The sequence below is a fragment of the Urocampus carinirostris genome, chromosome 9 (assembly GCF_059441175.1).
Source record: "Urocampus carinirostris isolate Australia breed hairy pipefish chromosome 9, RoL_Ucar_1.0, whole genome shotgun sequence".
Taxonomy (NCBI): domain Eukaryota; kingdom Metazoa; phylum Chordata; class Actinopteri; order Syngnathiformes; family Syngnathidae; genus Urocampus; species Urocampus carinirostris.
Window position 1 is genome coordinate 19,563,320 of NC_142357.1, and position 24,961 is coordinate 19,588,280.

General features: G+C 38.5%; 2 protein-coding genes across 2 annotated transcripts in view; one reads left to right on the plus strand and one right to left on the minus strand.

Moving 5' to 3' along the window:
* The window catches only part of LOC148359535 (integrin alpha-6-like), a 34,836-nt gene extending 24,004 nt beyond the window's left edge, over positions 1-10,832 (minus strand). Inside the window, exons 1-15 of the mRNA XM_088344349.1 lie at positions 10,681-10,832; positions 8,390-8,511; positions 8,239-8,318; positions 5,936-6,206; positions 5,711-5,830; positions 5,429-5,642; positions 4,794-4,990; positions 4,502-4,590; positions 3,763-3,890; positions 3,538-3,627; positions 3,408-3,472; positions 3,161-3,306; positions 1,637-1,780; positions 1,448-1,569; positions 1,176-1,332 (exon numbers count right to left, since the gene is read on the minus strand). Coding sequence (XP_088200475.1) covers positions 1,176-1,332; positions 1,448-1,569; positions 1,637-1,780; positions 3,161-3,306; positions 3,408-3,472; positions 3,538-3,627; positions 3,763-3,890; positions 4,502-4,590; positions 4,794-4,990; positions 5,429-5,642; positions 5,711-5,830; positions 5,936-6,206; positions 8,239-8,318; positions 8,390-8,511; positions 10,681-10,832 — 2,097 coding nt within the window. The remainder of the gene's footprint in view (positions 1-1,175; positions 1,333-1,447; positions 1,570-1,636; positions 1,781-3,160; positions 3,307-3,407; positions 3,473-3,537; positions 3,628-3,762; positions 3,891-4,501; positions 4,591-4,793; positions 4,991-5,428; positions 5,643-5,710; positions 5,831-5,935; positions 6,207-8,238; positions 8,319-8,389; positions 8,512-10,680) is intronic.
* A 5,034-nt stretch (positions 10,833-15,866) lies between these two features.
* LOC148359536 (uncharacterized) lies at positions 15,867-22,677 on the plus strand. Its single transcript, XM_088344824.1, has 4 exons — positions 15,867-15,951; positions 16,020-16,355; positions 17,300-17,632; positions 22,415-22,677. Exons 1-4 carry the CDS (start codon positions 15,909-15,911, stop codon positions 22,495-22,497), a joined length of 795 nt encoding a protein of 264 aa, XP_088200950.1. The 5' UTR covers positions 15,867-15,908; the 3' UTR covers positions 22,498-22,677.
* The last annotated feature ends 2,284 nt before the right edge of the window (positions 22,678-24,961 follow it).

A 24,961-nucleotide genomic window follows, 5' to 3' on the forward strand; every position in this document is an offset into this window, starting at 1 on the left:
CATCTAATGTCAGTATTGTCATACACCGCTGCCATCAATGCCGAGATCCGGCTCATTTCCGAAGAGCAAGATGGCACGTAATACCGAAAAACAACAGCGATGAGATGATGAAGGTGCTGTATGACATTATGCCATATTTCAGCCTTTGAACTATAGAAAAAATATTTCCTGAGAATTCACAACATGTGAGACACGATTGTGAAAATAAACCAAAATACTTTAACATCTAAATCTTTATTTACAATGAAAAAACTGGAAATTAAGTGTCGCCAGTTTTTGAGCGTTTTAGATCAGGAGGCTTCTCTTTTTACTGGTAACCAAGGAAACCTGTAATATCTGTTACATATGGAGTAGCTAACCCGACCCAAAAATACCCTGAAGAGGGATGAGCACTACCAGGCTGTAATCACCCAAGACACACCAAAAGGTGTGCGTTTAAGGGATATGTAAACCGTGAAATCCAGATACAAATGTTACAGAAATGATAAAACACAATGTGAATAAAAATCAGTATACATTTTTGTTTCACTATTTTCCTATCTCAAACTAAGTATTGTAAGTGACAAAAATGGGTGAATACTTTCGGCCGTTTATTTTTATGTTTCAGGACAATGAAATTACTTCCCACAATGCCTTTTGTCTTTATTCAGTTCAGAATCTTGTGTGCTCTGTAGTGACTTTGCGACTCATTGATACAATACTGTTCTTCGGTGCTCCCCAACTTTTTCTGTACCACTAGCCAGTTTTACAATTTCCAATATCTTCCGACCCAGCCCAAGATTTACATCAACAATCGGTACTGACTCAAATAATTGTGATGATGACTAAAAACATAATGCCTTTTCAAGAATTGTCTGTATCCTTTGTTGTCTAGCGGATAGGATCTGATGTTCTAATCAGAGTGATGACTTATTCGATTCCCGATGTTTCCAAATTTTGCAATTATGATCAGCAACAGATTTCGCTCAATCGATGTACGAATACGGTACCTTACTATCTTGAGTGAAACTCTAGCCCCCTACTGTAGTTTTAATTCTATTTACGCTAAAGTTTGGTAAGCCTTATATGTGAAGACAATATCACAAAAGACAACTTTTGGAGTGTGCACCTTATCGTGCAAAAAAATACAGTAGTCTTTGAGTAATAAACTGATCTGAAAGTTTGTTTTTCCTCACAGACGTTGATGTGTAAAGAACTGAGGAATAGCGAAGAACATCAGGTAGCCTGATGACCACGTGACTCTGATGGGCGTCCTCGCCATCTTTGTTGGTGACACTGATCTCCAAGGCCACGTCCTCACCAGAGGGAGTTATGATTGCCATGCCGTCTTCTCTAAAGGTAGGACAATAGCGAATGTTTTAGTGAAGGACTTTTCTCAGTCTTGCGCAGACACCTGGAAACATAACATGACTGGAAAATAAGTTCGACACGTATAAACCAATTTTACCTGATCAGTGATTGAAAAATATGTTGATGGTTTTGGATTTTCCTGTCGCAAAACTTGTAGAAAAGCGTAAGGTTGCTTTGGCAAATGTTGTCACTGCCGCATCCTTCATTGATGAAAATTATCTAGGAAAACGTAACAGCAAATGTGTTCTACAAACTGGGCTTGGGGTTCTTACAAAGATCTTTGTACCTCTGAAACCGGACTTTTTTCCTGGTAAAGGTCAAGCACAGGAGCAACATCAGGCAGTCCTGTATTTGTCCTCACTCTTTGATTGCTTGGTAGGGACAGAGATACTGTGACTGGGATGCTGTGTAAGCTGTCCCCAGTGTCACGCTGTAAACAAACGTTTCACTTAAAGGTAACTTTACAAAAATAGAAAAAAATAATTATTTGCAGAAAATGGCAGAAAAATGGATGGGATAATACACCCCCCATCACTACCCCTCCTATCCCCTGTTTTTAATTGCATTACACACATTAGAGCACATATTTTGGGACGGGTTACTTCACGGTGCAGGTTAGGGCTCACTTGCCGGGACCTGGTGAGCCTAGGAACAGGGCTAGTTTTCGTCCACTAATTGTTGGCATGACTATTGGGTCTCCTCTGGTTGGGCTCAGGGTGGCAGGGGTCTGCAGTCTCCCCAGTGCGTCCTTCTCTACTCGGTCTTCTTACCTCTCACCTCGAGAGGAAAAAAGCCTCGGACAAGGCCGTAGGTGGGATGGGCCTGGGTGTCTCTGCGGGCCCACTGTTCTCCCCACTGGGCCGGCATCTGGGCTGGTGGGTCGTGGTCGGCTGTGTGGTGGTTGCGGTTGGCTCGGGAGGTTTGGGAGGGGGGCCGATGTCGGGGGATGACATGCTTTTGGGATAGACGGGTTATGGTGAGATGGGGCTGGAGGGGGCTGGGGAGTGGCTGGTCATCCTTCCTTCTTTTTTTCTCTCTTTTTTCTTTTAGTTTTTACGTTTGTTTCTTTTTTAAATTTTTGTCTATTTTTTACTTTTTTTGTTGTCTTTGTATTCCCCCTATTTAGTGTTGTTTAATGCATAATGTTACATAATGATTGCTGGTATATGGATAAAAGGAACAAAAATAATCTGAAGAGCCATTTGGGTCAAACGCTCATTCACACCTAGGGAAAATTTGGACCGGCCAATTACCCTCACATGCATGTTTTTGGAATGTGGGAGGAAACCAGAGTACCCGGAGGAAACCCACACAAGGGCGGGGAGAACATGCAAACTCTGCACAGAAAGGCTGGTAGAGATTTGAATCCATGACCTTAGAACTGTGCCACGGAAGCGCTAACCACTCAGCTGCTGTGCTGCCTCTAACTGTGCAAGTGATAGTTAAAGTAAACCACACTTGTCTTTCTATATTTTGATGTCTTGGTGACAAAAAACCTTACCCCCGCTTACTCATACCGCCCCCCGCTGCCTCTCTCTTTCTCTCTCCCAAATACTCTATTTTTCTCAATCTCGTGCTGACACTGACTTCACAACACCACGCAGGGGGAACCTGCATTTTCTTTGCGCACATCTTTTAGGGAACATTGCTTACAACTATGCTTTATAAGGAAGATGTTACCAAGATAATATAATATCTTAAAAAAGGACACCCATTATTATTAAGTGGAAGCAACCATAGACCATAGCTCTGTGTCAGGAGATTTAGAGACATTTTAGAAATGAAAAGTGAGACATAAGTTGTACGATACCAGAAGACGAAGCTTGCTTTTGGCACAGACTCTGCTCCCTTGACCAGGCAGCTTAAAAGTCCCCTGAGACGAACCAAGAAAGTCCACCCGAGGGGAAAGTCTGGATTTCCTTCTCACTGCATCAGCCTCGAAAGTGAAGTTGATTGCTGCAAAGGTACGAATAAGCTTACTTGTTATTTGTACATTATCTGTTTTTTTAACTCATGCGAGAAAAATACCCAGAGTGCCACTTATTGCAAAAACGTACTCAGTTTTGGGTTAAATGACGCTGGATGTGCCGAATAGGTAAAACATGCCTGAACTGCAAAATAACTGAAAGAGTCAATGTGGTTAATAATGTTCAAAACGGTGCACATTTATTTTCCGGATATGTTTACCATGTGCGAAGATTGCACTGCTGCTTTTTAATGTCAATTTCTTTTGGTGATATCGTGAGGGTGCTGGCGATTCTGACCACAGGCCGAGCTCTGAAAACACAATCGTTGGTACTCAGATAAAACCGAAGGGTACTCTGATTTATTCGAGAATTATCCTTTTCATTTACCCTAATGGAAATCCAGACATAAGTGACTTGTTGTAAAATGACATAAGTTTGAAATTACCTGTAAATAAAGACTGTGTCTGAAAGTGATCCAACTGCCAAGTCTGGGTATTGGTTATCATCGATATCCAAGTTACCAGACAGCGAATACCCAAACAGAGTGATGCTTTCTGAGCTTGGCGAAAGCACCTGCGAATAAAGATGATTGTGATAGATAGATAGGTAAGATAGACAGACGGACAGACGGACAGACGGACAGACGGACAGACGGACAGACGGACAGACGGACAGACGGACAGACGGACAGACGGACAGACGGACAGACGGACAGACAGACAGACAGACAGACAGACAGACAGAGACAGACAGACAGAGAAGAGTAGGTTATTCATATGCTATAGAGTAGAAGTGAGTTTTAAGCTTAGATTTAAACATTTCCACTGAGGTTGCAGATCGGATCTCAGGGGGAAGAGCATTCCACAGCACTGGTGCCCGGATGGAGAACGTCGGCTCCAGAGCAGGGGAATGTATAATAATCTCATCTCATCTCATTAGCTACACCGCTTATCCTCAGTAGGGTCGCGGGGGTGCTGGAGCCCACCCCAGCAAACATCGGGCAGTGGGCAGGGGACAAATATTCTGAAAAATAGTCTGTGTAATATTGTGTAATAATCTGTGAAGCCCTTTGAGACTCTTCGTGATTTAGGGCTATACAAATAAAACTTGACTTGACTTGAAAGTGTGTCTCCAAAATGTAATAATTCAGTAGATATTTTGCAAAATGCAACTTGAAATCTCACCTGTGCGGCCTTTCTGTTTATGCCACTTGATGAGCCACAGTAGATGTAAACTCGGCCAGAATCCTCGTATGGTGCCCCAACAGCAATGTCTTTCGTTGTAGAGTTTGTGTACCATAATATATAATAAGGGGAAAGGGTGACAAGATTAAATTGGAAAAAATATCAATAAATGCAAGCAAAGGCCTTTATAGCAACCAATAATGTTGCACCGTAGTTTACTTTCGCTTATTTAAAATATGGCTGTTTTTTTTTACACCTTTCAAATTTAGAAAGTCAAATCTACTTCATGCACCTCCATATCCATCTTGATTGACATCACCAATGTTTTCCACTGCAAGACCAAACATGGAATCTTTGGCTCCAAAAAGTTGAATAGGATTGATTTCCTGCCAATTTTCCCCTCTGTCGTTGATGTAGATGTAGACTGCCCCGCCAACCAAACCGTCTTTAAGAAAAAACTCTGGTGCGCCCACAGCGAGGTCTTCCCACCTGGTGAGAAAGCCCAAAGAGGTTGTATATTTCACATTTTAATCATGTTGCATCAAAGATCACATATCAAAAATGAACACATCCCCTGCAAAGAGAAAAGGTATGCCAGGTTGAATCCAAAGGCTTATAAGAGACCTGTCCCGAAATCAACTTTGAACACTATGAATCATTCAAACTCATTATTACGTCCTACGTCATTTTAACTGTCATTTTGTTAGTCTCTTTAGAAATGATCACCTTGTTTTAACCATGATATACATTTTACAGTATATTGAGGAAGTGGAAGAAGGAAAGAAGGGAAAAATTATAAATCAAGTTTGAGAAGCATTCTTTTTCATCAGGACCAGAAAAAGACAGTTTTTTTGCTTCAAATGCAGTCCAAATCTACCTCGACCAACAAAGAAACAGAATCAATGGACATTAAGAACCGTAACAAACCCGTCATTGTTGACATCTACCACTGCTATGTCGTATCCAAAAGAGCAGGCCAACCCAGGACCAGACAAGACAAACTCTACAGACAAGCTTCTCGCTGCAAGAGAGTCCGCTTTAAGAAAAGCCACTTGGCCACTGTAGCCACCTCTGGGTGCTCCCGAAACAATGGTTAGCTCCCCTCCCTTGAGCAGTTTTAATCCGGAGTCAGTGGAGAATCCTGGAATGAGTGCAAAACTATAAATGTCATGTAAAAGCTTTTTTCAACACTCAATGAAAGTCACTAACCCAGGTAGCTGTTTCTTTGGAGAGGAATGAGTTTGGAGTTAAATAAGTCTATATTGCCAGTCTCTCGGGGAGGTTCACCAAAGATATCTTGATTGTCCAGCAGCTCCAACCGCACGATTCCTTTTGACACAACCCCATATGAACGCATTGTTGCAAAATGACGAAAAGGAGATTTATAACACGTGCAACTTCAGATTGCACAATAATCAAATCTTTATATTTGACCTTTCCACTGATAAGCGCCCGGTGCTCCAAAGACCACTGATCTGTTATCCTTAGCAAAAGATGCACCGTGGCCCTGTTGGCAGTACGCAAACCACTCTTGGTCTTTCTGACGTCTGATCAGGTGTTCATCATCGCAGACCACCCTTCTCCATGTCCTCTCTTCCACCCCGACCTGCAAGTTGCTCCCTAAAATATAGCATTGGCCTGTTATCAAGCGAGGGTTGTAGAGACCTGGGCTTGGGCTCCATTGCTGATAACGATGAGCACAAGTCTGCAAGAAAAAAAATGTTGGGATTGGAGACTGGGAGCATGACCTACCAACTCAGTGTCCACACTACAGACTCTTATGTCTCTACTACAAGTCGCATGGACTTTGCTGATGACTCTTTTCCTGGGTAACCTTTCAGAGCAGACCCTTGTGGTATGCCCCCAGTTTTGAGTTAAAATAAATCTGTATCTATTTCTTCAACCCAAATTTCAAAGTGGTGTAAATAACTGCATGAATACCTTGTGTACAAAAATGGTCAAACTTTAGTAGGAACTAGAAGAAAAAAAATGTCATGAAAAAAATTATCTTTCCAAATATAAAGTTTTTCTTATGTTGACAGATAATTCAGAAAATTGTAATCATCAAAATTACTTCTTTAATAATGAAGATAAAGACAATAGTGTTTGAGTTTGTATTATTTATCTCATTGTACAACAGCAGATTTAAAATAGAAATACAAAATAGTTGAAACGAACAAAATTATCTAAAAACAGAATATTATTACCATTTTTTTTCATTTATAACTGTAAGAGAATTATGGTCTAAATGTGCCTTTATACTACTGGTATATTATATACTTTTATACCCACTATATAATTGTTTTAATGATTTTTATACTTTTGTACTCAATAAGTGTATTTTGAGTTGTTTTCAGGGGCGAGCGCCTTCAAGGTCAAAAAAAAGAAGTTCGCAAGCGCCAAAAGAATTTGTCTCTAATTAAAATGTTACAACTCAAGGGCCACTGGCTAGCTTCTCAGGTTACTACTATCTGTTATCAAACAATGAACTTCTGTGGTGTCCAAAACTCCTCACAAATGCTCTACTCCTCATTTCTTTATTTGGGGCCTGCTAGCTGGTTAATCAAGATTGACTCCGACTCACTTATTCCAAGTATGCTTGAGGGCGTCATTACAGAGACACATTGTGTTTATAAAGTTTCACTATGCTTATTACTCAGTTATTATAATCGCATGCCATCTAGGGACCAACATTATACACTGCATTCAAATATGTGATTACTGTCTAAACCAGTAAGATTTATTTCCTGTGTTCATATAAACCAGTCATCTGTGTAGTTTCCTTCTTGTATTTTCCAATAAATTTGTGGGTTCCTCCTTGAGCCCCTCCGATGGAAAGGAGCTATAAAAAAAAACAACTAAATTTTTGACTTGGAGTGTGTTTTTTTTTCTTCTTTCTAATACAATCTCAAGTTTTAACCTTGACAATAACACCGTTACAAGCCTTCTTTAGGATTTAATACGACCATATGCCCTAAAAATAATAATTTTGAAATTATTTAAAAATGAAATCTTTCTTTTTATCCACCAATCCATTTTCTGCACCGCTTATCCTCAGTAGGATCACAGGGAGTGCTGGAGCCCAACCCAGCTATCTTCGGGCAGGGGACACCCTGAACTGGTTTCCAGCTAGTTGCAGGGCACACAGAGACAGACAACTCTCTCACTCATTCACACTTAGGGACAATTTGGACCGGCCAATTAACCTGACATGCATGTTTTTGAGAATGTGGGAGGTAACCGAAGTGCCCGGAGGAAACCCACACAGGCACGGGGAGAGCATGAAAACTCCTCACGGTGAGGCTTGTATTGAACTCTGGACCTTTGCACCGTGGGGTTGTGCGCTAACCACACAGATGCCTAAAATGCTTCTTTTATTCTTTTAATTTTATTAGTTAACCTATAATCAATCAAAAGCGTATACTATTATTTGAGACCCACTGAATACCCACAAAATATAACCTCACTCATCTCCTAAACATACCCCTACATACAATGACTCATTCAAGACACAGGGTTCTACCATGGCCCAGTTTCAATACTGGTGGAGCTTATTAGAAAATCTTGTTAGCATATGTTCCCCACGCTTAGTCTTCTACCAATGTATGCAGATGTTACTAACTTCTTGAAGTCCTTGTTAGTGTTATTATCTGGGCAGTCTCAACCAGAGCAAAGAGCATTAAATAAGATTCGGTGACTCCTGTAAATGCTAGATGTACGAATGGTTGTTCACTTACCATTACATTTTTACCTGGACCTTGGCTCGTCACCCTTACTCCCATCCACTGACCGTCTATTCCGTTGCTTTCAAGGAACTCTGAAATGAAAGACATTTGCTCGACGCATGAACTTATTTAGGAGCGCAAACTAAGACTTTGTAAAACCAACCTTTGTGGTCAAAGTCAATGGGCTCACAATGATCAGAAGACACACTGAGGTCACATACATAAACAACTCCGGTAACATTCCCCAGATATGGATGCTTCGACTTTGGGGATCCCACCAGCAGCCTGATGATAAGTCACGATAAAGTGTTATTATTTTTCTGCTTTTTTCCTTTGTGTGATTGGTCAGTAAGCATGTTTTTCCATCTGTTCTGTGATGCTGACTTAAAATTCTTTGAGTGTATTTAGGGGTCATTTTTTTCTTTTCTTTTTTTCCCACACATTTGTAAATATATGAATATAAATTAATATTTCCAGTGTTTTTCAGGGATGTGTTTCACGTTGAGCTTTTTTTTAACGGTTTAGTTTATTCTACATTGCAGTTTTCGTTTCAATTAAAGGGCAATATTTGAAATAGACATTTTGTTGTGTCACACAAGGGATTCCAGTCTCTTGACTTAAAAGTGCTTCAGTATAAAAAGGTTCAACGTTTATATGAGTTATCGCTATTATGATTTAGTAGAGTATTATATTTTTAAAGGGTTTTAATTAATTTTGAGCATAATATTACATTATTAATGGTACTATACTGGTCAAAGGACCCCCAAATACCTGTCCTCTTTTTCTTTTTGATCTTTATTTCTTGTTTTTTCTTTCCTTCTTCTTTTTTCATGATTTTTTCTTCTTAGAATTTCTTTTTTCTTTTTTCTTTTTGTTTTTATTCCTTTGCTTCATTTCCCCTAGCAGTATACTTATTTTTCCCCTTTTATCTTCTGTTATCTTTTCTTTCCCTCTTTTCTTTGTTTCTTGTTTTGTTTAATTTTCCTCAACTTTTTATTTCTTTTTTCTTGCCTTTTCGCCTTATTTTTACTTGCATTTTTTTCTTTATTCATTTTTATTTCCCCGTTTTTCGTTTTTCTTAGCCTTTTACTTTTTATTTATTTTTTATTTTTTTGTTTTTTCAATCTTTTATTTTTTTTAAATTATCATTTTTTTCTTTCCTTTGTCTATTTTGCAGTTTTGCCTTTGTTTTATTTTTTTGCTTTATTTTTTTCCTCCTTTTTAAAACATTTTGTTCATGTATGGGTTAAAGAATAAAACACAAATCTGAAGAGCCATTTTTATTGAGTCCAGCCGAACAACCGCTTATCTAAAAACAGAAGATATTTTCCACCAACCAGCAGGTGGTACCTACTTTTGATCACATCTGGCGTGGTGACCAATTCTGACGTTGTTTCAAATAAATGGAATAATAAATGGAAGCCAGCGGAAACACTCACTCTCTCTCACAGATTAATTTACGTTATTCCAAAATGCACGTTAACTTGCGTGGCCACATTGACGTAGTCACGCAAGCAAGTAAGGTCGCGTTTCATGGGAACTGCCCCACACACTGTGAGCTTTATGACGCGGGAGAGTCCTAGCTTGTGACATACACGATATTATGTGTATGGGATAGCATAAGATGTGCGCCACCCAGACTACCCTCATTGCTACATCCAATTTTGTTTGGGTGGGCAGAGAGTGTCCATGGGTGGTTGTTTATATTATTTAGTAGATTATTCTATAGTCTGTCTTGCTGTAAGTAAAAAGGTTCCGCTCTGCATTTGTAATGTTTATTATTGCCCGAAGAGGGAAGCAATTTTATGAGGTTGGCAGTCATGAAACACAAGTAAACAAGTAAAGTTGAAATATGAATGATTTTAAGATTTAAAACCAAACAATATAATTTTACTTCAAACTATTGTGCACAAGTTACTTGTAAAAGTAGGCCCGGGTTACTAGATTCCAAAATAAATTGTATGACAATAATTTATCATAAAACAAAATATATTTTAAAAACCCAAACTGGTGCAGATGTTATAACATTTGAATGGCAACACCATATACAAGTACTGGTGTGTTGTTTTTTTATTAACTTGACCCAGTTGTCTATGATGTAGTATAACATCAGTCTTAAGTTCCACTTGACATAAAATAAAACAATATATATTTTTTTAATTATTTGCAAAATAAGAAAATAATCTTTTAAATTAGTATTAGTATTAGTATATTATTACAGTATGTATTAGTGTATTAGTATATTAGGATTAGAATATTAGTATTCAGCTTTTTGGTACTTTCCAAGACCTTCATTGAGACATTTTGGTTCTTGATTTCCCCAAAATGAAATTATTGACTCCATAACAGAAAAATATGTTTTTTTCATAAATGGCTATTTAAAAAAGGACGATACAATTGCCGCATAGAACAACAACAGAACAAAAAAATGTCTTCTATGTCAATAGGACTCACAAGTTCTTTTTGGAAGGGCTGAGCTGCTGATGGAAAGCCAGAGATAAGCCGAAGAGACTTCCCTGGGGTCCCGTCCATTCTCTCTCGGTGTCCAGATTAAAAGTGGTCACATTAACACTTATCAGTACCACCAAGAACCAAAACACGTCCATGGTGAAAGACCGAGGTCTCGTGAGTTGTGTTGCAGCTTAAGGCGTATTCGCTTCATATAGAAGAGTTTGGTCATTGTTGACTGTTAGCACAGACAAACAAGGTGTGCTGGCCTGCCATTCATCTTGGCAGTACCAATGCTGCTCTTGTCAACTTTATGAGTTGATAACTGGAGTTAATGTTCAACATATTTATGTTACACTGGAAGTAAGACGTGTGGCACGCCTTTCCCCAGAGATGTGATATTGTGGTTGAAGTTAATGGTGTCAACATTGTCAAGAGCACATTTTACCTGCCAAAATCTGACTCCCCTTCTAATATGGACCCTGTTTGAGATATGGACTTGTGACTTCTAGGGTAACTTTCTGTGACATAAATATGTCAGCACAATAATTTTGAAGAGCTTCAGAACATTTCTCATAATATTACTATTATTAATAAAAATAATAGTAGTAATAAAACGAACTAGATTTGTCGAATACCTATTCAGTAACACATTGCAAAGTGGAGGTACTCCTCTGTAGTTGGATCCCAAAGCAAAAAAAAACAATAGGTTTAAAGTGTGTCTTACTTTGCAAACAGTATAGGCAGGGAAGTCCGATTTAAAATGAAAAAAAACAAACAACAAAACGATTTGTTTACACCGCAGAATCCAATGCAACCAGGGTTTCATTCACAATAGAATACATTACATATGGCTATTATAGTACATCAAATAAAGGCTTTTTGTGTACAATTAGTTGTGATTGTGGATATCATAGCGTACATTGATTCGTCACCGGTGTTGGTGACTTTTTCTTCCGTGCTAAAAAAGACCCACCTCCATTACCCCCTGAATTTTCTGGATTTGATCCAAATAAAGACAATTTTCCGTGGACATCTGTGGTGCATAATATTATGTTTCATTTCATCTTTAGTATAGCCAAAACAATACCAAAACATTTGAAAGATTAGAGGAATCCATACATTGAAAGCTATATTTTTAACGGCTAATTTATTATAATTACTTATAATATAATACAACCTTCCCGAATGTATTAGTTTTCCAAGAGTTGTAGCTTCAGGCCATCCGTTTCATCGGTAATGGATCGTGGCATTGGTCAGATACAAGCTTGGTTGGGGTAGCTAGTGAAAGTTGTTACGTAACGTAGCTGTAGCAGTAGTCCAGGGTTGCAGCACCGCCATTCCCTTCTCCCCACACAGCGCCTTAGTCGTTTCCCGAACCCGATTATAATTTATGGGGGACCAGCTGGTGATCACCATTTGTTTGCTCTAAAAGCTGACTTTTTTAATGCTTCGCAGTCAGTTTTGGTGGGAACATAAACTTGTTCTTATCTGGCAAATGGTAGATACTTCTTGTAATTTTGAGAAATGAGTGGATTTGAAAAAAGTACATAACATGAGTAAAACAATACACACTGCAATGAATAAAATCCTATATCATTGTCAAAAAAAAATGGTAATTTTTTTTCTAATTACATGCTATTCCAATTTTTTGTTTTAGTGAAATAATATATAGTTAAAATAAGAAAAAAAAATCACATGTAGTACATGGTAGACCATGTTGCTGTGTACACTACAAAGAAAAAAAAACAATTTAAGATGTTTATCTTGTTTCGCTTAAAACATGGGAAAACTGTCAAGGTTAAAACTTGAGATTGTATTAGAATGGAGAAAAGAACACGCTCTGAGTCGGATATTTAGGTTTTTGATAGCTCCTCCATCAACTCAGGAAGGAATAACGTGCTGCCGATGGCCAGATGTTCATTTTTTGGAAAGAACAACAATGAAACAAGACATCTGATTGGTTTAAACAAGATTGCATGAACACAGGAAACAAATCTGATTGGTTTAGACAGGAATCACATGTTTAAGTGTAGTGTATAATGGTGTCGCTAGATGGCGTGCAAATATAATAAATTAGCAATAAGGATAGTTAAACTTTGTAACACAATGCGTCTCTGTAAGAAGAAAGGAATGTAGGGAGGCAAGCTCTTGAGCGGGCTTCCCGGCACTTAAGTGAAGGCCATATTGATTCATAGTTAGCGGGCCCCAAGAGGATACAATTGTTGCAAGAATACAAACAGCAACTGGATATAATCTTTGGCTTTGTTAAGCCACTTTTGAGGATAACATCATACAAAGGCACATTCAAACTATAATCAAACTATAATTTCCCTTACAAAAAAACATTCGAAAAAAAAAGCACTATTATCTAATCTAGAATAACATTTTGCTTGTTATGAATACATTGTTTCTTATTTGATGGCAAAAAAAACAAGACCAAATATCTTAAAATAAGACAATATCTAAAAATAACAAAATCTTCTGCTAATGGGGTAATACTTTACAGTAAATCTTGTATTGCATCATGTTTCTTTGGCATAGAAAAGATGAGTAAAGACAATGACTTCAGAAATAGTGGTACACTACAAAAAATATTCTTACCTCATGGCATAAACCTTTTCTTATCTTAGTTATAATGTTTCTTATTTTAAGCTATTGTTATCTGGTTTCTTGGATAAAATAAGAAAAATGCATCCTTAATAAAATGGAAATGGGCAAAGCAATCTACCTAATACTTGATATGTTTTCTTGTTTTTGGTATAAAGTTTCATTTTCACTTTGAAAAAATAGATAAAATATCAAAAAATAAGAAAAATGTGACTCAAAAGAAGCAAACGTATTTTGACAATTGGTTGAAATGTTATGATACTTATCAATTTATTTTGCAGTGAAGGGAAATAACGATTGAAATTAATATGAAAACAAAATTCTACTTGAGTAAGAAAAAATGTCTGCACCTATTGCTTATTGAAAACATGCAAAATATCTTTTTCTTGCTCTTCTCAGCTTGTTGGCAAGCCAGCGGAGAAACATCGAGAGATAATTCAATACGTCAGGGATTTGAGGATGCTTTGGTTTATTCCAATCCAAAAATCATCACCAGAAAAAGTGGAAACGTGAGGCAGATAAATGCGAGAGCTCCAGAGGAACTTACCACATATGCTGACATCCATCTTTGGAACTAATTCCCCACAAGGGGAAATGTTCCAAAACGTTTTGTTCAGACATTTATTTTATTCAAATTTTAAGGTTAGTTTCAATTGCTTAATTTGGGCTCTACATGGATTAAAGGTTGACTTAAGGTCTTCTTTATGTCTTCATGCTTCACCAACAGTGTATTCCTAAAATGTTTGCTACATCTTGAGGTTATTTCAACAGGTATTCTTTGATTGTTGTGCACAAAAATCAGTGGTGGGCCGTCAGAGCCTGCCAGGCTTTCTCTGTTGACCCGAAAAATATAAAAATCATGTGATGTTAATTATATTTGGTCCATGAATACTTATTAAAGGTTCATTGTCTAATATTTGACCACTAGGTGTTAGTCTATTGTATAGTGCGACCGGAAATTAATCCTAAAAAGCAGAAGGAAGAAGAACTAACAACGGTGAGCCCATTGACCAAACAGTAGCCTTAATTTACCAGGCTAGCCTTGTTAGCCTCACCTTGTTGAGATGTTCGCTAGCCTAATGTCATTGCACACTACTTTTAGTATTCCCTCAAGTATTTAAGTACCGGTAAGTCTATCATATTTGTTGCACATTAATTGAGTACTCATTTATCCTTAGAGAAAATGAGTGATATACGATTAGATCAGTTTGATTTTTCGAAGAAAATTGTTAGCAACCTCTCTAGAAAATTCTTATTTTGACTAGTAATGCATTACAAGGGCGACAGGGCGGCTGAGTGCCGCCAACGCGCTAACCACTCAGCTGCCGTGCAGAGGTCATGGGTTCAAATTCGGCTACCACCCTTCTCGTGCGGAGTTTGCATGTCTCTGTGTGCCCTGCGACTGGTTGACAATTAGTTCAGAGTGTCCCCTGCCCAGTGCCCGAAGATGGCTTGAATGGGCTCCAGCTACCATCTGGGGATAAGCAGTGTAGATAATGAATGGATGGATGCTATATGCAACAAATTGAGCACAGAGAAAATTACCTTTTCTTCCCCGCATCCAAATATGCTGTAATTAAGAGGCAAATAAAAAAAAACCCAGACAAATAAAAGCAAGGTAAAAATATCCTTAAGAAATATTAAAATATATAGGAAGAATAATTATAATAATAATACATTGTATTTCAAAGTGCCTTTCAGGACACCCAATGTTGCTGTACATACAGAAGGACACAACAATAAAGCAAGAGTAAAACAAGCAAGTAATGAAGCGCAAGATGGTCAAGAAAAGGCAAGCCAGAATTTTGGAGGTCAGGCCGCAATGAGTTCCAGAGCTGGGGGGGGAGACCGGTTGAAAGCTCTGCTCCCCATGGAGCTAAGGCGGTATAGTGAGATGGAGGGAGGAACATGATCTGAGTGTGTGGAATGACGTGGGAGTGTGCAGGAGGTCAGAGAGGTAGGGAGGGGCAAGGTTATGCACGTATAAAGTTTAGGATAAAAAATGTGCAACTTATAATAATTAAATAGATGAGTATTGCATTGATTTGGCAGGAGGCGGAGGGGGATCGGAGGGCGTAGGGCAGGGAGATAGTTCGGACTCCTGACAACATGATGGAAGAAGATGTCCTTGAGCCCGCTGGTTTGGCCTCTGAGACTCCACAGTTTTTTCCCTGAAGTCAGCAGGTTATACAGGTTGTGAGGTGGGTGGGTGGGGTCACCTGCCATACTGGTGGCTTTGTGGGGGAGGACACAGTAACACATTAGACCACGAAATAGTTTCCACTTTTCATCCGTCGATTTTTCCGAGAGACCTCAACTATCAGCTAAAAACAGTCTGTCTTGTGTGTGTGTCTGTGACAATTAAACATTCACCCTCCTAAGTTATCTTGAAACATTCTAACAATTACAAAAGCTCTGAACAACACATACATCTAAACTGTCTGTTATGACCTGCTGAACTCTTCTTCAGGCCCACCAATGTACGACACTTTTTAAAAATGGGTCACGAGGAAAACATTTTTAGCGGAAGTCGATTTTCTGCATTTAAGTGTGACAAAACCTAACAAACTCGCACACATCCTCACGACTGAGCGAGAGGACGACATTGTGGGCAACCTAGCGCAATGCAGAGTGGATTGACCGCTGTCATCCTTCTTGCCGCTTTGTGTGAGTGTCGTGTTGCCAGCCAAACGTTTGTAACGTAATTTGACAAACATTTCGTTTTATCTTTTTAGCGGCAACCGAAGCGCTGCAACCAGCGTCTTTGGTGACGGTGGAAGCGGGCCTCGATGTTACGTTTGTGTGTCCGAACTCTGAGAACAAGGGATATATATTTTACTGGTACAAGATAAAATTGGGATACATGATCGAAACCATTATGGAAGGCTACTTCGGCCAACTCACATTTCGGAATCAGTTTAAGAATGGGAGATTCCACAGTGGCCGCAAAGATCACGTTTATTTCTTGAACATCACCAAAGTTAGTAAAGAAGACGAAGCTACGTACGCTTGCCAGGTCGGCTCCGCGTACAACATGCGCTTCATTGACACCACGCATTTACTTGTCAAAGGTAAAGTCTGGTCATTCCTTTATTGTCCATTGAACCAACATGAATGTCGTGCACAGCTCTAAGTAACAAAACTTAGTAAATCCTAAAACGAGGACATTTAATTAAAATACGCAATTACTTTTCGTCAATATGGGGAATAATTTATTTTTTCCAGTGTATATGAGCAATTCTGAATCAGGGAACTGCAAAGAAATACCCTATTGAAAGAAACTGTTTCTCAATCTTTTGTATTTAACAAATTTGACCTTTTTTCCCACCTGTAATAATAATTCAATAATTTAGATTATTTTAAAGATGTTTTTGATCATATTTTGTTTGAGAAAATACGATGAAATTTAAAAATAAATAAAGGAAACATACTTGAAATTTGCAAATTTCCCCGCTATGACAGATTGGGTAAGAATTGATTTTTGTATTTCTTAAACCCTTTCTGACTAAGTGTAGTTTTATAACGTCTGCATACTTCTATATAATAAGAATCCAAACCCTTTTAGGTAAAATGGCATGTTTAAAATCATCTTACGTTCATGTCAGCAACTCTGGGGCCACATTTGGCTCTTTGGCAGTCCCTAATTGCTCCCTGGTGCTTTTTCAAAAACGTTTGAGAACAAACAACACAAACATTAACATTTTTCAATGAATATAGATATATACCGTATGTATAAATATATATCACCTGATATTTTTACCTGAACGCCTAAAAAGGTGCACCCAAAGTAAAACTAAAGCTATACTTAAACCATTTGGTGTATCAGCAAAGTTTTGTCATTTTTTTGAAGATAAAAGGCTTATTTAAAGCTTTTAATTTTTTTGCAGCAACAAATGAGATTTTTTTGGGGAGTAATGTTGCTCTTTCAACATTTCGGGTTTCCAAACTCTGACCGGAAGTAACTCGCTTTGGATTGTTGACAAACCTTCTGTAAAGTCTCCGTTGCCTCTCGCAGATCCCACACGCAAGGCAATCAATGTGAAGCAAATTCCGCTCGCAAAATCGATGGAGGTGGGCCAATCACTGACACTCCAGTGTTCGATCCTCTCGGAGAAGGAGAACATCACCCTGTGTCCAGGCCAGCGCAATGTGGCCTGGTTCAAACCTGGATCTGGAAACTCCTCCCCACACATCCTATACACTGACGGCGATGATGGAAATTCCGGGGGGACCTGCGTATACCATCTATCTAAACTCATACGTAACTCATCTGAGAGAGGAATGTACTACTGTGCTGTGGCCACATGTGGAGAGATCCTGTTTGGGCAAGGAACTCATGTGGAGACACGTACGTATTTAAGTTTTCATCCAATCTCATAAATATTAAAACAGTTGTTGGGTATTAACACCATCAGCCAGAATTGACAAAATCAAACTGATGGAAGGGCCAAATAAATAATTAGGTTACAAGCCTAGGGTGGAGTGATCAAATGATAAAAAACTTTAAAATGATGCATGTAGTATAGTGCAGTGTTTCTCAACTGGTGGGGGGGATCCAAAAGTGGGTCGTGGGACCGTTTTCTGTGAGTCGGAGGCCTTTGCTTCAGCAAAAAAATGCTAAGAAGAACAAATGGAGGGTTACTCTCCTTAACAGTAGAAGGCGACATGCCATGCTCTTCTACCTGTTCGTTCAATCGGCGCATATACAATATCTAATTGTATTGTGATTTTGTTATTTTAGTTTCCATTTCCTGTCCACACTAAAAGATCCAAGGAGGGTTAGCGATGAGGGGGAGGAAAAGTGGAAGAAAATGACAAAAATGATTGAGACAAAGGAAGCAATTGCGAAATATGAAAATGGTGTATAGTCTGCGTTTGAAGCGCTGGTGAAAGGTACTGTAAAAGGTTTAAAAATGTTATATTTTAAACTTTTTACCAGTATATTAATATTCATCAAATACATAATGAAATAATTATCTATGTTTAGTTAAACACTTTATTAACATTTTCAATTTATTTTAGTATGTGGCTATTTTAAAGACTTTTTAGGAGGTTGCTTATATGCAAGTATATATAATACTCTCAGTCTTTTTGTTTTCCTGTTTTTCTGAAAAAAAGGTGAATATATTCCATAATCTTTGCTTCAAACTACACAATCATTCTGTTGAATCGATTTAAGAAGTGGAATTTATTTCTTGATTTGGTTCGCAGCTTGTCGTTTGGGTGGAATGGTGGGTCCTGCCATAAGACCAGTTAAGAAACAATGGTCTGGTGAACTTCATTGCACCTAGTAACAAGTATATTCCAATAAGCTCTCTTCCTAATGGCTCTGTTAGTACCGGTAATATTTATTCAAGAACATGAATATTAAATGAAAGAAGCTGGTATTATTCAGGTACCATCAGTAGCCTGTATTTTATATTCAAGCTGAAGTGGGATTAAATCACTTATATAATAAAACACAATTTAACCTACAACAAATAAAGTAGTAACTTACAGTGAAAACAAAAACACAACAATTCCCGGTGTATAATACAATAACAAACCATGATCATCTCAGGGGGCGAATAAAATTCTTCGGGGGGCGTCCATAAGTGTTTGAACATCTATTTAGAGTCAGCAAGGTGCAAATACAAATCATGCTTGCATTAAATTAGCATTTTTGGGATAATCCAAATTTTAATTAGATAAAAATAATATTTAATGACTTGTTTAAGTGGACAAACTCAACAAACTATAACTATTACTAATTAAAAGCTGGTATTAAAGGGACCTTGTTTTACCACTAGATGTCGCTGTGTTGTGTAGTACAACCGAAAACAAGTGCTAAAAAAGCACAAGGAAGAATACAGACTACGGAGTTTCAAAGAAATCAAACCGCACCATTTTTCTTTTCATCTTTTTTGCCCAGCTTTTTTAAGGATGTTGGGTACCCGTAGCAGCAAGATGGTGGACAATTATGACAGTTACTTCTAGGTGAGGCACATTATTTAAAATAAATACAAATTTCTACTAGTATATTAAAAACGCAAGTTCATGTATTTCTAAATCAATATTTTTAATGAATGATCTTACTTTACCACTAGGAGGCACTGGATAATACACACTGTCGCTTTAAAATCATCTTCAACCTTAAATTTTAAGATACATCTGCAAAAGATACATATTAAAATTGAGGATTTCTCAAAATGTAAACTAGGAAAATAAGTAAACGTTATACTTTCCTCTTCCACTGGAAGATAATTTTGCATATATTGAATCATAATTGTGTTATTTTACAATTTATTTTTGGTAAAAAAAAAAGGACAAATTTTTCTTAAAAATTAAAGTCTTTTATTTGAATTAGATTTCAGTAATAATAAATCTTAAAGAAATAATATATTTAAAACGTGTAAAATAATTTACAAGACCACAATACTCAAAAACACGTTTCTTTTAAAACTGGACCAATATCGAGCAAACTTATCAGTCTTATTATCAGGAAAATAATTCAATAGTTGCAATAGAAAAAACAAATCACTGACATGACCGAAAAATACTTTTTGTTTGTGTTGATCTCTTTCCTGATTGAGTCGGCCTGCCTTACTTCCTGTTGTGGTCTGACTTTGCCGCCATCGCAAGTTCCTGAATTAGCTTCTCATGTTTGCATCAAAGACATGGATTTACCCACAAACAAGGCAATAGGAAAGAAACTTTGAAGATAGACTAATTCATTCATTAGTCAGGTTTTTTGGATAATAATGAAAATATTTACAGTTACCCGGAGACCCCAGTGGCAGCTATCTTGGAAAAAAAAGATTAGGAAAATACGGGATTCATACATTTGTCACACCCCAATTTTGGACAAAAAGAGAAGATTTACGACAAGTAATTTGTATCCCCCTGGAACAAAATTACTATTTGTACTCCAAGTATTCCACATACATGGCTTCACGCCATTGAGGTCCAGTCATGAGAGGCAAGTAAGGCACCTGTGCCCCAATGAGGCACCAGTGCCTCACCTGTCACCAAAATATAAAACTAAAGATATATTAAATGTTTGCATTTATCGAGAGTTATAAGTCTTTTTCATGTAACCATAAAATTTGGGGATTTTCTTTTTCAAAATTGCTGAATGTTTACTTTATATCATATATATGAATCATACAATTACCAGTAGTGTGTTATGTGTTACTGTGCTGAGCGTCTGTGTATGCAGAGTGAGGCACACAATTCTTTTGCCTTATGGATAGGGATAGCAAGACCAATTATTCTGATTTAGGGCTCAACTCAGCTAGAAACAATATAATTAGTGATAGTCTTAGCAAGCTAAGAGAATGTCTTGCCATTCAGTATCTTTTTTTTCCGATTGCCTGGACTTTTTTCATGAAGGAGGATGCCCTATCTTTCGATGCTTTTATTTATATTCAAAAGAAGCAGCGGACAGAATGTATTTAAAGGTTAAGTTCGGAAAACAAAAGCTTTATTTTCTATGCTTCAGTTTATTCATTGCTTTCTTGCTTTGCTAATCAAATGATAAATGATATGTAGTTTCATTATATGTGACTGTGCCTCACCAGACACCAACCTCACTGCACGTCACTGTAAAAATGCAAATGCTGTCATCTTACTGTGGTTGCAAAAGAGCTAATTCAACACCTCAACTTTCTTAAATCTTCCACGCAATTATACAAAGATGTAGATGAAAAAATTGACTCATCGTCACCCTGCAAAATCCATTATATTATCTTGACCAAAACCGTCGTCTGAATGATCTAATCTATGGAATTAAAATCAAGAGCATGGACATGCAAGGGCTGTGAAAAGCACAAATGATAATTCTGAATTTAAAACAAAAATAGTCACCGAACAAGTAATATACAGTGAAAAAAATAAGATTCTAAGAAAGGGGAGGAATCTGCCCGGAACTACATGACAGGAGTTGTCAATGACCTGAAAAGAGCTGGGACCACCGTTTCCAAGGTCACTGTTCGTAATACACTAAGACGGCATGATTTGAAAAAATGCATGGCACGAAAGGGTTCCCTGCTTAAACTAGCACATGTAAGGCCCGTCTTAAGTTTGCATATGACCATTTTGATGATACAGAGAAGTCACGGGAGAAAGTTTTGTGGTATGATGAGACCAAAATATAACTTTTTAGTCATAATTCCACTAAGTGTGTTTTGAGGAAGAGGAATGAAGAGTACAATCTGGAGAACACCATCCCTACTGTGAAGCTTGGTGGTTAGCATCATGCTTTGGGCGTGTTTTTCTGCACATAGGACAGGATGAGTGCACTGCATTAAAGAGGGGATGACTGGGGCGGTGTATCGTGAGATTTTGGGGGACAACCTCCTTCCCTCAGTCAGAGCATTGAAGATGGGCCGTGGCTAGGTGACAACGACCCGTAGCACACAGCCAGGAAAACCAAGGAGTGGCTCCGTAAAAAGCATATCAAGGTTCTAGCATGGCCCAGCCAGTCACCAGACCTGAACCCAATCAAAAATCTTTGGAGGGAGCTCAAACTGTGTTTCTCAGAGACAGCCCAGAAACCTGACTGATCTAGGGAAGGTCTGTGAGGAGGAGTGGGCCAAGATCCCTCCTGCAGTGTGTGCAAACCTGGTGAAAGACTACAGGAAAGGTTTGACCTCTGTAATAGCAAACAAAGGCTGCCATAACAAATATTAACATTCATTTTTTTAAGCGTTCAAATACTTATTTACAGCTATATCAGGCAAATAAAGCGTTAAAATATCATGGGTTGTGATTTCTGGATTTTTTAGTTTATCTCTCTCAAGGTGGACATGCACTTACGATGTAAATTTCAGACCCCCTCGATGATTTCTAAATGGGAGAAAAAGCAAAACAGCAGGGTGGTAAAATACTTATTTTATTCACTGTATCAACTCCAAGAGCTAGACATACACATCAACCTGAAAAATTTTGATTTTTGCCACCAGTTTACTGAAAATAAAAGAACTCCAACTGTTTTCCTACATGTAACTAATAGACTAATAAACTGAAAAGAAAAATGATAAAGTACAGTTAAAAAAATTCCCCAACAAATCACAATCATCTAAAAATGACTGTTTTGTAAAATGTCTGTCAGACCGTGCCACATGTTGTTTCAGGTTCTTTTCTGTTTCAGGGCAAGATGTGAAAGCGGTGGGCTTGGTCCTCGGTGCTCTGCTGGCCTCCTCTGTGATTGTCCTTGCTGTTGTGGCCGCTTAGTTGATTTCTTTTTAAGCTGACAACTTAAAAGTGTAACAAAACGTACTGTGTACACCCAGAGGACCCCCAAAACTCACACACCACCTTTAGACCTTGAAAACTGAAGTCTTTGCTTATGTTTGCAGGCAAAAAAAGAAGATGGGCCACAATATTTGTTAAAAATAAACAAAGGAAATACAATAGATTTGTCATTGTTTCATGATTTCATGAAAAGCAAATATAAATATGTAATTGTCAAAAAGAACTATATACAGTATTTTGCACACTATAAGATGCACCAGAACATAACGCGCATTAAATTGAGACTTAAGGGCTTTAGACACATACGGCATATATGGCTTGCGAAACTATTTGGCCCCCTTGAACTTTGGGACCTTTTGCCACATTTCAGACTTCAAACATCAAGATGTAAAACTGTAATTAATACCTTATGAAGAACAACAATAAGTGGGACCCAATCATGAAGTGTAACACACTTTATTGGATATTTGAAACCTTTTAACAGACAAAAAAACAAAAAGTGGGTGTACAATATTATTCTGCCCCTTTACTTTCAGTGCAGCAAACTCTCTCCAGAAGTTCAGCGAGGTTCTCTGAATGATTCAGTGTTGATCTGAATGACTAACGATGATAAATGGAATCCACCTGTGTGTCATCAAGTCTCTGTATAAATGCACCCGCACTGTGATAATCTCAGAGGTTAGTTTAAAGCGCAGAGAGCATTATGAAGAACGAGGAACATACCAGGAAGGTCCAAGATACTGTTGTGGAGAAGTTTATAGCTAGATTTGGATACAAAAAAGATTTCCCAAGCTTTAAACATCCCAAGGAGCACTGATCAACCAATAATATTGAAATGGAAGGAGTATCGCACCACTGCAAATCTACCAAGTTTGGGCCGTCCCCCTAAACTTTCTGCCCATACAAAGAGAAAACTGATCAGAGATGCAGCCAAGAGGCCCATGATCACTCAGGATGAACTGCAGAGGTCTACAGCTGAGGTGGGAGAATCTGTCCATAGGGCAACAATCAGTAGTATACTGCACACATCTGGCCTTTATGGAAGAGTGGCAAGAAGGGAGCAATTTCTTAAAGATATCCATAAAAAATGCCGTTTAAAGTTTTCCACAAGCCACCTGGGAGACCCACCAAACAATTGAAAGAAGGTGCTCTGGTCAGATGAGACCAAAATCAAACTTTTTGGCAACAATGCAAGACGTTATGTTTGGCGTAAAAGCAGCATAGCTCATCACCCTCAATACACCACCCCCACAGTCAAACATGGTGGTGGCAGCATCATGGTTTGGGCCTGCTTTTCTTCAGCAGGGACAGGGAAAATTCTTAAAATTGATGGGACGATGGATTGAGCCAAATACAGGGCCATTCTGGAAGAAAACCTGATGGAGTCCGCAAAAGACCCGAGACTGGGACGGAGATTTGTCTTCCAATAAGACAATTATCCAAAACGTAAAACAAAAGCTACAATGGAATGGTTCACCAAAAACATATCAAGGTGTTAGAATGGCCAAGTCAAAGTCCAGACCTCAATCCCATAGAGAATCTTTGGAAAGAACGGAAAACTGCTGTTCACAAACGCTTTCCGTTCAATATAACTGAGCTCGAGCTGTTTTGTAAAGAGGAATAGGCAAAAATATCTGTTTCTCGATGTGCAAAACTGATAGAGACATACCCCAAGCGACTTGCAGCTGTAATCGCAGCAAAAGGTGGCGCTACAAAGTAGTAACTCATTGTGGCTGAATAATTTTGCACACCCACTTTTTCTTTTTTTATTTGTGAAAAAAGTTTAAAATATCCAATTAAATGTGTTCCACTTCATGATTTTGTCCCACATATTGTTGATTCTTCACAGGAAATTACAGTTTTATATCTCTATGTTTGAAGTCGGGCAGCATGGCGGCGCAGTGGTTAGCGCGTGTACGGCACAGTTCTGAGGTCGTGGGAACCTCCTGCGTGGGTTCAAATCCAGCTCCCGGCCTTACTGTGCGGAGTTTGTATGTTCTCCCCGTGCTTGCGTGGGTTTCCTCCGGGCACTCCGGTTTCCTCCCACTTTCCAAAGACATACATTTCAGGTGAATAGGCCGGTCCAAATTGACCCTAGGTGTGACTGAGCGAGTGAGTTGTCTGTCCCCGTTTGCCCTGCGACTGGCTGGCAACCAGTTCAGGGTGTCCCTTGCCCAATGCCCGATGATTGCTGGCACGAGCTCCAGCACCCCCGCGACCCCACTGAAGATGAGCGGTGCAGCTGATGAGATGAGATGAGATGAGATGTTTGAAGTCTGAAATGTGGCAAAAGGTCACAAAGTTCAAGGAGCCAAAAAGTTTCACAAGCCACTGTAATAGTGCAATGATTAATAAGTCGATAAGTGTCGCTGATTAAAATCGCTAATCATTATTTGCAACGGAAATAGAACATTTATCGCAGCGCTAAGGGTGCCAAAACTCT

Excerpts from the sequence above, each read along its gene's own strand:
- LOC148359536 (XM_088344824.1), top strand. The coding sequence starts at position 15,909 with ATGCAGAGTGGATTGACCGCTGTCATCCTTCTTGCCGCTTTGT. Across the intron at positions 16,356-17,299 it reads CACGCATTTACTTGTCAAAG|ATCCCACACGCAAGGCAATC; the intron begins GTAAAGTCTGGT and ends TGCCTCTCGCAG. Across the intron at positions 17,633-22,414 it reads AGGAACTCATGTGGAGACAC|GGCAAGATGTGAAAGCGGTG; the intron begins GTACGTATTTAA and ends TTTCTGTTTCAG.